Here is a 13,312-nt window from a genome sequence, read left to right on the forward strand (position 1 = left end):
TACGAGATGACCGCCATTTTATAGTGCTATGCCACTGAGATACCATGCCGCAGTTTATGTGAATACCCACTCAGACACAGCATACCGAGCCCACCAGTCCTTGTTTCATTAATCAATGCCGAGCGCCAGGCACGGTAACAACAATTTCCATTTTTTAACGTCTTTTGGTATGACGCGGCCGAGGATCGAACCCATGACCTTCCGCTCTCCGGGCGGACTCTGTTTCCGCTTGACCTGCCTTGATGAAGTTGCTGTATTGGTGAGTGTGGTTTCAAGCAGCATTCACTCCCTTTGAATATATTGTCCCTGTTGCTCCAAAACATATGATACATATTGAATATATGCGCTCGTAGTAGAGCCACGCGTGGATTACGGGTTAGAATTGGAACCGAGCAACTAACACTGTGTGCTGGTCGTTAGAGGCGACTAAATGGATCGAGTGGTCTTCCTCATTGACTTGGTTTATAGCGTGTCATCGTACCTCGACGGCGTAGGCTATTGCTCATAACATCAATCACTGGATTGTCCGCCGTATCTCGCGAACCAATCTTTTTTGCTTCGACTGGTATGTTTTTGGGGTCATTGTTTTGTATAAATTCATGTCCTTCGGGATATTTCTCTTTGATGAAAGTAACTAAACATTATTCTAAAATGTCCTGATAACAATCACTGTTAAGTTTACTTAAGAAATAAACGACGAGTGGTAGTTGTTTATGGTACAATAAAACACTGCAGGGAGAATAAACCACAAGGGGCGCTGCCCCGGGTTGTTTATTCTTCCTGCAGCGTTTTATTTCACGATAAACAATGATCACGAGTCGTATATTTCTTATATGAGACATCAACATTATGTACAGCCTTTTTAAGGTTGTTGATAAAATCTGCAAGCTTTCAAAATAGTTACCTTGATATTAATAATGATGACTCCCTGAATAGAATTCGAGCTCGGCAATGTCGAACAAGTTCATTTTATTAACAGGTAGGTTAAATTGGTATTTCCCGCACATTCTCACAACCCTCAGGTCGATTATCTATACCTTATCATACCCCCGATTGTCATATCTCTCTCCCACTTTTGGATGCGATCGTTCGGCCAACGCGTTTATCTGCGTCGCCAAGCTACATCTATCGGGAACAACTCACAAGAAACTTCCCTCTAAAACATAACGTCGTATGATAGCACAGTGTTTTATCGTGAAGAAAACGACGCTTCGTTCTGTATTGTGATTTATCGCGTTGCTATCTTATACCACAACATATACACTTATCTACTGATACTGATAAAAGATACACGTCGTTTAGAGATACCGTCCTACACATGAGGTGAGGTGAAATGGGGTTTAACGTCGCGTCCAAGATTATTGCACTTATATAGCGACGTTCATGCACGTATTTCTGTGTGTGTGTCTCTTTGTACTAGTCCCGACTGATGCCGATTTATAGTGCTAGCTCACTGAGACTCAGTATACTGACTCAGAGCCGATCAGTCCTTGTTTTACCCCCTTAATGCCGAGCCCCAGGGTAATTGTAACAAGTACCATCTTTTAATGCCTTTTGGCATGACGCGGCAGGGGATCGAGCCCATGACCTTCCGCTCTCCGGGCGGACGCTCTACCACTACTCCACGTAGGCGGTCTACTACACATGACCTTAATAGGGAGGATGGTCTTGGCTTCATGCTCGATTCACTTTATTTTTTCCTGTAAAACTCTTTGTAGTTGTTGCTTCAGGCTATAGGGAAGACACCTCACTGAGTATGACGTCATCAAAGCTGTCACCTTCTTAGAAGGCTCGTTGATAAAATCAAGCCGTTTGTGTCGATTCGCTTCCTTCACAATGTGGCAATAGTGGGTTCTACTGTGAACCCAGCCTAAGCGACAGTGATCACGACATATTGTTGACGTTGAAGGTGTACATCCAATTATACTCTGAAACTGTAGCGGGGGTTTCATCGTCTTTTTTCATTTATTCTTTAATTACGTCTCTGTCTATTGACCCAAGGGAACGAGGTCATCCGGTTCTTGTATTTCTCAACCCTATCTGCGGATACATACTTATTTGAGGGGGGGCGGGGGAGGCCTGCACGGGTGGTGCAGTCGTCTAAGGCGTCTGAGTTCGCTAGACATCGTTGCGTCCTTTGAGCACGCCAGAAACATAAGATCGTGGGTTCGAATCCAGAATCCCCCGATTATGTTTCTAGATGTGTAAGCATCAAACCTATGCTCGTCTAGGACCTGCATCACTCCGAGCTTTTCTCCCACATCAAGATGACACTCCGTGATGTCCATTTGCAACTGATGTTTCGTCTTCAGCCTTTATCCTCTGTTGAATTTGGGGATAAGCCTGGATAAGTCTGGATAAGGCCTTGTCGAACTCTTACCACTACCATACGTTCACATACACGTATTCTTCCGTTCGTCAGTAACATTTGTCTCGGCGTTTATTGCACAGGGACCAGGGCAAAGTCTAGTTAAAACTTCATCTGTGACGAATTATAAAATTTGTTTAACTGATGGGTAGAGTCTGTTCATGTATCGTCCAGTAGAACCAGCATCCCACGAATGTTGCCATTTTCATGGAGACGGCCGTCTTCACTATGGCATATTCGAAATCTCTTTGGCAAGGCCTGAATACGGAAATAACAAAATCCTCCTTTAGCAATCCTGCCTGGCAAGACTGTTTGCCATTTCACTGTCCTGCAAACCGACATGAGCTTGAACCCATACAGTATCAAATGAGATATACTTAGTGTTAAAAAAATGTCCAGTTTCAAAATGTGTTTTACAATTTTATTTGACATGAGTTGTCCGAAGGTCCAGAGTTGCCAGGATCCTGGTTGCATATATCTGTATAGCTGATTCGCCCCGCCTGCTCTTCTTTGCTATGACACGCCGTGATGTAACTGGAAGATTGTTTAATAATCGGCGTTAAACTCACTCATACAGTCCACGTGAACTTTTCAGATGTGCTGTCGTACACGTGTAAAACAGCTGACGGGCTATTGAATTGGACTTGGAAATTAAGTTGAGTGACCATGAAAAACAGACAGACAAGTCCAATGGTTTGCCAAACAAATAAATAACCCCAGCAAAGGTATGGATTTAAACTGTGCTGTGCAATCAAATTGCAATAACTATCTCCAATGTAAATGAAACCTTTGTATCCGCTAAGATTCGCATGCATTAAGGCCGCAACCCGTCATTTAAAAAGCTATCTGCATAATCAAAAACATTTCATTAAACAAAGGTTTGACAATGCTTTCCATCCTGAAATTTATCACTTAAACCTCGTATCGGCATTTTAATTCTTTTTATGAAACTACAACCTTACTCTTCTTTCTTTTCAGTAACATGATCTATCCGCTAAGTTCAAGTATTCGGTTAGGGAATCCGCCATCCGGGCAAAAAGATATTTCCAAAAGCAGTAAATTCATTGCTTCCGTATTTGTTGAGGATTCTACTTCTTTTTCCTCCAAAGGAAGCGTCGTCGGAGCCTCTAATCTTTATAAGCTTGTCAGTATCTCACACAAACGTCTCTGGTAATGCCTTTGTGCTACCCTGCGCCCTCGCCAGCTGTAAAACTGCCTCATACAACATTAGGATTCCTTGTAATCTTCAGGCCAGCACAGTGATACCATAAAATGCCTATTTCGACGTGTTACCATATGTATTGGAAATCGAACTCCATCTGTATACGTTGTGTAGTTAAGTGTGCCTACGGTTACTGCGCTTTCAATTCAACGGGTGCCAATGGCTGTGTTTAATCAATTTGGGGCGCTTTCGCGATGGGGATAATTGAAATTCAAAGTGCAGGGAACCTCTGATATATAGGAGAATAGCTTCCTAACCACTGATCTCTGGCATGACCGAAAAAAACGTTAGACTTAGACGTAAACCTACCAGCCTTTACGAGAAGGTAACAGAATCCAATGAAACGCTTACTTAAGAATGGCGTATTTGATAGCTAAACAAAAGAGGTTGAAAAAACCCTTTGTTGATATGTTCAAATCCAGGCAATGCTCTACTAGAATTTCAGACTTGTCATTCGGTCTTCGTCGATTTGAACTCTCTTGTTTGTTTGTTTGTTTGTTTGTTTAAAACCGCACTGAGCAATATTCCAGCTATATGATCACGGTTGTCAGTAAATAATCGAGTCTGGACCAGACAATCCAGTCACTGACATCATGAGCATCGATCTACCCAATTGGGATACGATGACATGCATCAACCAGCGAGTCTGACCTCCTGATCCGGTTAGTCGCCTATTTCGGCAAACATGGGTTGCTGAAGACCAGTTCTAACCCGGATCTTCACGGGGGAATGTGTGCATTCCGTTCGTCAGTAACATTTGTCTCGGCGTTTATTGCACAGGGACCAGGGCAAAGTCTAGTTGAAACTTCATCTGTGACGAATTATAAAATTTGTTTAACTGATGGGTAGAGTCTGTTCATGTATCGTCCAGTAGAACCAGCATCCCACGAATGTTGCCATTTTCATGGAGACGGCCGTCTTCACTATGGCATATTCGAAATCTCTTTGGCAAGGCCTGAATACGGAAATAACAAAATCCTCCTTTAGCAATTTTGCCTGGCAAAACTGTTTGCCATTTCACTGTCCTGCAAACCGGCATGAGCTTGAACCCATACAGTATCAAATGACCCATTGTTGATATGTTCAAATCCAGGCAATGCTCTATTAGAATTTCAGATTTGTCATTCGGTCTTCGTCGATTTGAACTCTCTTGTTTGTTTGTTTTTTTGTTTTTTTGTTCACGGCAACAGGTATAAGTGATGGTGAACATATCATTAAATGGGGTTAACGTAGCATAAAGAGATTATTACACTTATGTAGCGACGTGTTTGGTCTGGCCCGGCCACGGGATCGAACCACGGCAGACGCTCTATCAACTAGACCTTGGAAGCAGTCAACAACTATAGGGTGAGTGAGTGCATGTGATTAAACGCCAGATTGAGCAATATGTCAAAGTATATCACGATAAAAAAAAGTCTTGGTCAGGGAAATATAAGGAATTTCGCATTACGTGTCCGCAAATACAGCGACTTATTCCCGGCGAAATATGTTTGAGTGACACTATCTCTACCTTACGACCGCCACTCAAAAATTGAAAGGGTCCATTATGATGCGACAAGCAGATTACGTCATATTTACCACAATGACGTCATGAGGTCCGTATATACCGGCCGAAAGACTTGTATGGATTTAAGGATATGGCATTTAAACAATCAGATAGCAGGCTCAAGCTCCGACGTTAATACAGTTTGGCCCTCACTCTATGAAGGTTCATACTCCAATGAACTCACACAAAGTGAAGGTCAATTCTTAAGTAATGATGATAATGCAACGATAAAAGTCGTAATAACCTACAACTATGTTCTAAACAAGTGTTTTGATTGACTCGCAATAACTTGCCAAGCTTTAAATGTCCATTTGAACCATCGGTTGTGCTCTTTGCCCTTTTTCCAGTTTTAAAGTTCATATGGTTATTACTGCCCTGTAGGAACTTGAGTGAGTGAGTGAGTAGAGTGTAACGCCTCTTTGACCAATATTCATGCGCTATAATGGCAGAAGGACTCCGAAAATAGGCGTCAAACATTGTACCCAGGTAGGGAATCGAACACGGGTCTTCGACGTGACGAGCAAACGCATTAACCACAACGACCTCGGTTGTGTGTATTCTAATCAGGATTCACCACTGGGCTTGTCAAATGGGCGAGTTTTGGGGCGTTTCTTGAAAAAAAATTCCATCAGTTTGCGAGATCGAGAGGATATTGGCTGCCCACATTAGGGTCATATTACCTGATCAAACGCTTCCTGATGTAACAATTACACACCTGTTATCGGACACTCAACGCAATTTGGACAAAATATAACGTGTCAATTATAATTATATACAGAGCATGAAATACGCCAAAGATAATATTTTTAGAACAAGCATCAACACTATGGAACAGATGGAAGATTACATCAGCCCCGAAAAATATTGATTTTTGTATTTGTGAGATATTATCAGGTAATAAACAGCAGAGGGTTTTAGTAGAAAATTGTTTTAAGAGTCGTTTTTAGCAGATTCCTGACTTGTTCGATGCCTAATCTACACCGGATCGGAGAAGTTGATGATGATTGAGAGTATCCAGGGTTGATGTTCATCCCGCTGTCACTTACAGATGTATGAAAAATGATGACTCGTTAATTGTAGATCACTTTTTTCACCTATTACTTTATTTTCTGTATGAAACTTAAGAATTTGATGTTCCAGGGATAATATTGTACTTTGTCAGGGCTAACTTGGAATTAAATAATGTTTTGAAAATCGATGGCATTTGTTATAGAGAAGAATAACTCGGGTAATGAGAATTCAGGTCGAGGAACGATGAGGCGTTCAGATGATCAGTGGTCGGGACATGGGTAATGGTGTCATTGGAGATGTCGGTTTGTCAGAACGCTTCTGATTGATGACTCTAACTCAGTCATATTGGCTGTGTGTGAAGACATTAGTTTCACATTTTCGTTATAATACAATATTTCACTACATTATTGCACTGGGGTTGTTGGGGTAAAGATGTACGAAAGTTCGTTAACCTTACAATTACCATAATTGTCATACGGAAATAGTGTTATGAAGCGTAAAAAAGATTATTAGATGGTTCTGATTGTGTGTTAATAATTCTTCGATACTTAAAGAGTGGTTATTACATAGAAATAGGGAAATGATTTTTGAAGCCTGAATATAATCGTGCTATCTGCGCTGACAAATTGGGTAGGATGGGGATGTAGATGGGGGTGGTCGTTGGGATGGTGATGTATGGAAGGACGGGGACATAGATGAGAGTGGTCGTAGGGATAGTGACGTGTGGAGGATTGGGATGAAGATTGGGGTGGTCGAGGGGATGTTGATGTGTGGATGGGTATGAAGATTGGGGTGGTCGAGGGGATGGTGATGTATGGATGATAAGGATGTAGATGGGGTGGTCGTGGGGATGGGGATGTATGGAGGATGGGGATACAGAATGGGGTGGTCGAGGGGATGGTGATGTATTGAGGATGGGGATAAAGATTGGGGTGGTCGAGCGGATGGTGATGTATTGAGGATGGGGATGAAGATTGGGGTGGTCGAGGGGATAATGATGTGTGGAGGATGGGTATGAAGATTGAGGTGGTCGAGGGGATGGTGATGTGTGGATGGGGATGAAGATTGGGGTGGTCGAGGGGATGGTGATGTATGGATGATAAGGATGTAGATGGGGTGGTCGTGGGGATGGGGATGTATGGAGGATGGGGATAAAGACTGGGGTGGTCGAGGGGATGGTGATGTATTGAGGATGGGGATGAAGATTGGGGTGGTCGAGGGGATAATGATGTGTGGAGGATGAGGACGAAGATTGAGGTGGTCGAGGGGATAGTGATGTATTTAGGATGGGGATGAAGATTGGGGTGGTCGAGGGGATGGTGATGTGTGGAGGACGGGGATGGAGATTGAGGTGGTCGAGGAGAAGGTGATGTGTGGGGGATGGGGATGAAGATTGAGGTGGTCGAGGGGATAGTGATGTATTGAGGATGGGGATGAAGATTGGGGTGGTCGAGGGGATGGTGATGTGTGGATGATAAGGATGTAGATGTGGTGGTCGAGGGGATAATGGTGTGTGGAGGATGGGGATGAAGATTGAGGTGGTCGAGGGGATGGTGATGTGTGGATGATAAAGATGTAGATGCGGTGGTCGAAGGGATAATGATGTGTGGAGGATGAGGACGTAGATTGGAGTGGTCGAGGGGATGGTGATGTGTGGAGGATGAGGATGTAGATTGGAGTGGTCGAGGGGATGGTGATGTGTGGAGGATGAGGATGTAGATTGGAGTGGTCGAGGGGATGGTGATGTGTGGAGGATGAGGATGTAGATTGGAGTGGTCGAGGGGTTGGTGATGTGTGGAGGATGGGGATGAAGATATTTGGGTGGTCGAGCGATTGGTGATGTGTGGAGGACGGGAATGAAGATTAGGGTGGTCGAGGGGTTGGTGATGTATTGAGGATGGGGATGTAGATGGGGTGGTTGAGGGGATAGTGATGTATTGAGGATGGGGATGAAGATTGTGTCGGTTGAGGGGATGGTGAAATGTGGAGGATGGGGATGAAGATTGGGGTGGTCGAGGGGATTATGATGTGTGGAGGATGGGGATGAAGAATGGGGTGGTCGAGAGGATGGTGATGTGTGGAGGATGGGGATGAAGATTGGGGTGGTCGAGAGGATGGTGATGTGTGGAGGATGGGGATGAAGATTAGGGTGGTCGAGGGGATGGTGATGTGTGGAGGAAGGGGATGAAGATGGGGGTAGTCGAGGGGATGGTGAAATGTGGAGGATGGGGATGAAGATTGAGGTTGTCGTGGGGATGTGGATGTATTGAGGATGGGGATGAAGATTGGGGTGGTCGAGTAGAAGGTGATTTTTTGAGGAAGGTGATGAAGATTGGGGTGGTGATGTGTGGGGGATAAGGATGTAGTTGGGTGGTCGAGGGGATAATGATGTGTGGAGGATGGGGATGAAGATTAGGGTGGTCGAGGGGATGGTGATCTGTGGAGGATGGGGATGAAGATTGAGGTTGTCGTGGGGATGTGGATGTATTGAGGATGGGGATGAAGATTGGGGTGGTCGAGGGGATCGATGTGTATGGAAGAACGGAGATGGAGATGAGGGTGGTCGAGGGGATGATGAAATTTGGAGGATGGGGACGCAGATGGAGATGTTGATGGGGTGGTCGAGGGGATGGTGATGTATGGAGGATCGGAATGAAGATTGGGGTGGTCGAGGGGATGATGATGTATGGCGGATGGGGATGAAAATTAGGGTAGTCGAGGGGATGGTGATCTGTGGAGGATGGGGATGTAGATGGAGATGTTGATGCGGTGGTCGAGGGGATGGATGTGTATGGAAAAACGGAGATGGAGATGAGGGTGGTCGAGGGGATGATGACATGTGGAGGATGGGGACGCAGTTGGAGATGTTGATGGGGTGGTCGAGGGGAGGTGATGTGTGGAGGGTAAGGATGTAGATTGGGGTGATCTAGGGGGTGGGTGTGTATGGAAGGATTGGGATGTAGATAAGGGTGGTCGATGGAATGGTGATGTGTGGAAGGTGGGGATGAAGATTGGGGTGTTCGAGGAGATGGTGATGTGTGGAGGAATGGGATGCAGATGGAGATATTGAGGGGTGGTCGAGGGGATGGGTGTGTATGGAAGGATGGGGATGTAGATGAGGGTGGCCGAGGGGATGGTGATTTGTGAAGGATGGGGATGTAGAATGGGTGGTCGATGGGATGGTGATGTGTGGACGACGGGGTGTAGATGGAGTATCGTGGGGATAGTGATGTGTCGAGGATGGGTATGAAGATTGGGGTGGTCGAGGGGATAGTGATGTGTGGAGGACGGGGATGACGATTGGGTGGTCGATAGGGTGGGTGTGTATGGAAGGATGGGGATGTAGATGGGGTGGTCGTGGCGATGCTGATGTGTCGAGGATGGGGATGGAGATGAGGGTGGTCGAGGGGATGGTGATTTGTGGAGGGACTACGGTCAGTATAATCAGCTCTACACGCGTAGTCAAGTGGTAAAAGCGTTCCCTTGTAAAAGATGCCAGGGTTCGATTACCCACATTGGTACAACGTGTAAAGACTATTTCTGGTGTCAGCTCCGTGACATTGCTCGAATACTGCTTAAATCGGCGTTAAACCATACTCACTCACGTATCATTCCATAAATCCAGATATGCTTCGTGGCAGTCTTATGTATGCACATATCGCAATCAAATCCAATTGCACGACAAACAGGTAACCCACACTATCGCGATATTTCCAAAGTAGCTTGCTGTAGAGCTTGAAGAATATGACGATCTTAAGGATCTATGTGGCTCCGTTAAAGGATATCAGAGGTGGCAATCTTCCATTTCACTGAGTAAATAACATTAATTATTATTTTGGAACATGCATCTCTTTGGTGTGATCCCTAGACGAGCGTACTTTCCACTGACTATCGCAGTATATATTCTACAAGATGACAAAGATTAATACTCGTTGTTTTATAAATACGCCACAGTGTCTGATGAACAATCGTTTTCAGGATTTTAAAAATTGTTCTGAACATAGTAGACACTTGCAATTTTAGTTGATCTTGTAGATAATGTGACTGATATATACTGTTATCGTTATTCATGAATTTGGAATTTCAAAATATCTGTGAGACAACAATAATAGATGGCCCGTCACTTGAAAGTCGTAGGTAAAATAGCAATGCATCAGTTTTGGAAGATTGTGTTTCTTTTCTGTAAAAAGAGAACTGCCATTGGAGGGTAAACATTTGACCAGCAGAAATCCCGATTGGTCAGCCATTTTACAACCGCTTCAATACGTATTAAGGTTCTCGTAAGCAATCTTGCGAAGTGAACATCGCGTGCGTAAAAGAACTTAGCTCTTGTACTTTTACAGAAGCCCGGTTATAATCGTGTCGTAATTCATTTGATTGAGTAAGTATAGTTTCACGCCGCATTTAGCAATATTCCACATATTTCACGTCGGGAGACCTGATATTGTTTCAGCTACAGCTGCAAAAACAAACATTTTTAAATTAAAATTTTGAGCCAAAATATGTTCGTATGAAAAAGACATTGCAACAACGTTTCAAGCAATAGGAATAGAAAAAAAAATTCAAGGATTTTCGGGAACAATTTTTTTTCGACACACATACACACTGTTGGTTACAAAAAGATCCATTTATAGACACACACAAACACACCTCCATTTCCAAACATAAAAACCAATTGTTTAAAAAATAGAAATGCATATTCTTTATATTCAGTTACCCGTAAGTCCCATAGACTTTACAGAAAACTGTTACAAATATACAACGGCGGCATGATCATGACCACCATGGAATAGCACGCTACCACCCACCCCCACCCCCACCCCCCTAATTCCCTCCTCAGCCCATTAACCCCTACCTTGAATTTCATCAGCATCATCCGTCACTGTCAGGTAAACATTGTTGTCAAACCGTCTCGCCAGAGGATTAACTAGGTTGGGAAGTAATCTCAGATTCTTTGTCAGGACTGACACGCTCTTATCAGAACATCATCAAGCATTTCTGCATCAATCCAAATCACTTAAACAGATTGATGGTTATAATGCTAATAGAAATGTCCTTTGCCACCATCAGAATTAGGATGAAATTTGTCTATATACCCAAAACTAACTACATCCTTAAAGTCTGAACATAGGTATTGTATTGTGTAATTAAGTAAACACCAAATGGTAATGCATTAAATTGCTTGTAGATGACGGTTGTATTGAACTTTGAAATCGCCTGTTATCGGAACTAAGTACTTAGTTCGTCATAATTTTCATAATATCGCTTTAACAAAATTGAGAAATTTTATTTTACAGCGTCACCCAATTTACAAACATAAACTGCCGAGCAAAAGGAAGCATACACTTGTAAATTAGATTTGATCATAAGTACACACGTTATCAAACCTTTACTACAGTTGCCGAATCGTTGAAAACTTAAGGTCCAAAACACAGCTATGATACCTCGTCAAATACATCACCATCAAATAACCATTCCTTGTTTGTTTCATTTTATCCACCATCAAGCATGGGTGTGTACTGTCTGCTGAGTTTAAATTTTACAGTACATGTACGAAACTCATAGTTTTTTCATAGAAACCCATTTTTTCAAGAAATGCTTCACGTGGTCGCCAGTCTCGGACAAAGGTATTTACAAAATTCAACTTACTGTTTTCATGGGTGAAGACTTGGGAAGAAAAAGTGAAAATAAATGGTTCGAAAACTCAAAATATAAACTTGGTGGCCAAGGGCAGGCCCATTGTTTTCAAGCTGCCCATTGGTGAGAATATTTTCCTTTCCTCAAAACTCAATGTAAATGTGTTTGTTTTGCAAATATTATACATTATGGTGTGTCTATATAGCGTCATTCAACTAATACTGTTTAGTTTGCACTAGTCTGTATGCCTCTGTTATTGTAAGAGCGACATGCGGCTGTAATAAGTGTGTTTACTGTAGTAATCGGTCATTTTGTTTGTCAGGGATGAAATCTCAAATCTTTTCGTTATCTGATCGGCCAGGTTTTCTGCTATGGTAGGATAAGGACATTTTTTGTCTCACAGGATTCGCATAATTTCGAACCGGAATTGGTTTAATTTTTAAAGAAAGTTATCAGATATGTTCTTATGAATGAGGACAGTTCATTTCAACAGTTACATGTTTGGGTCTTATGGCAACGCTAAATGCGCAGGTAGAGATGAAATATGTCGAAAAGCTTTAAGGAAAATGTTTTAGAATGTGAGCTAGTCTTTGATCCAAGCTAATTTTCATCATGTTGACGAAAACCAATACAAAGATATGGTAAAACATTCATCTTGAGTGACGGACTTACAATGAGCTTTCCATTTGAAGTTTGAAAACGTCCCTTTTCACTCATTTTAGCCATACGACCTGTGAAGATCCGGGGTAGAATAGGTCTTCAGCAGCCTATGCTTGTCGTATGAGGCGACTGTGCTTGTTGTATGAGGCGACTAACGTGATCGCTGACTTGGTTGATGCAGGTCATCGTACCCCATTTGCGTGGATCGATGCTTATGATGTCAGTCACTGGATTGTCTGGCTCAAACTCGGTTATTTACAGACGCCCTCATATAGCTTGAATATTGCTGGATGCGGCGTTTAACAACAAACAAACATTTTAGCCATACGTCTGTATTTGATATTGCCAGGAGTCTACAACAAGATAAACGGCTAGTTGTCTGATATTTTCAAACCATAATATTCAAAACTTTGACATTTCCAGTTGGCCCTTATCGTACCTCCTATGGCGGCATCGTATGCTCGGGCTTCTAGAAAGGTATATCGTCCGGTTTGAATCCCTGTTAAAATATATTTTTGGCAGCCCATGTTCTCGTTTCCTGGCATAGGTGCAGGCAGACACATACACTTCTGTACCACTATTTCTCTTAGTTGGTCTAGTAATGTAGTCTAAAAAAGGCCCTTGGTGTGATTCCCATTTTTGAAATATTAACACATATTTAGTATCCTTCTCAATACCATTGTAATCCTTTTAAAAGTAATATTTGATAGGGATTCATAAACATATGCTCACAACAAAGTCGGAATCGTATAATCGAGATTTCCAATGAATATGGAAAGGGCTTTGTCGCTTTTAATTAATCATTTCCTGCTCTGATTGGTTAATTAAAGAACGATTCATGTCCAGGCAGGAGTGCTCAAGTTGCCTA

General features: G+C 42.9%; 1 protein-coding gene across 1 annotated transcript; it reads right to left on the reverse strand.

Annotated features, from left to right (window-relative positions):
* Positions 1-6,709: 6,709 nt before the first annotated feature.
* LOC139475334 (uncharacterized) lies at positions 6,710-8,986 on the reverse strand. Its single transcript, XM_071258558.1, has one exon. The coding sequence runs from the start codon at positions 8,984-8,986 to the stop codon at positions 6,710-6,712; it is 2,277 nt and encodes a 758-aa protein (XP_071114659.1).
* Between the last annotated feature and the right edge of the window lie 4,326 nt (positions 8,987-13,312).

This window comes from Haliotis cracherodii, unplaced genomic scaffold, assembly GCF_022045235.1.
Source record: "Haliotis cracherodii isolate W230 unplaced genomic scaffold, xgHalCrac1.p SCAF_3, whole genome shotgun sequence".
Lineage (NCBI taxonomy): Eukaryota > Metazoa > Mollusca > Gastropoda > Lepetellida > Haliotidae > Haliotis > Haliotis cracherodii.

Coding starts and splice junctions, on each gene's coding strand:
- LOC139475334 (XM_071258558.1), bottom strand. CDS start 8,986: ATGTCATCATCCCCTCGACCACCCTCATCTCCATCTCCGTTTTTCCAT.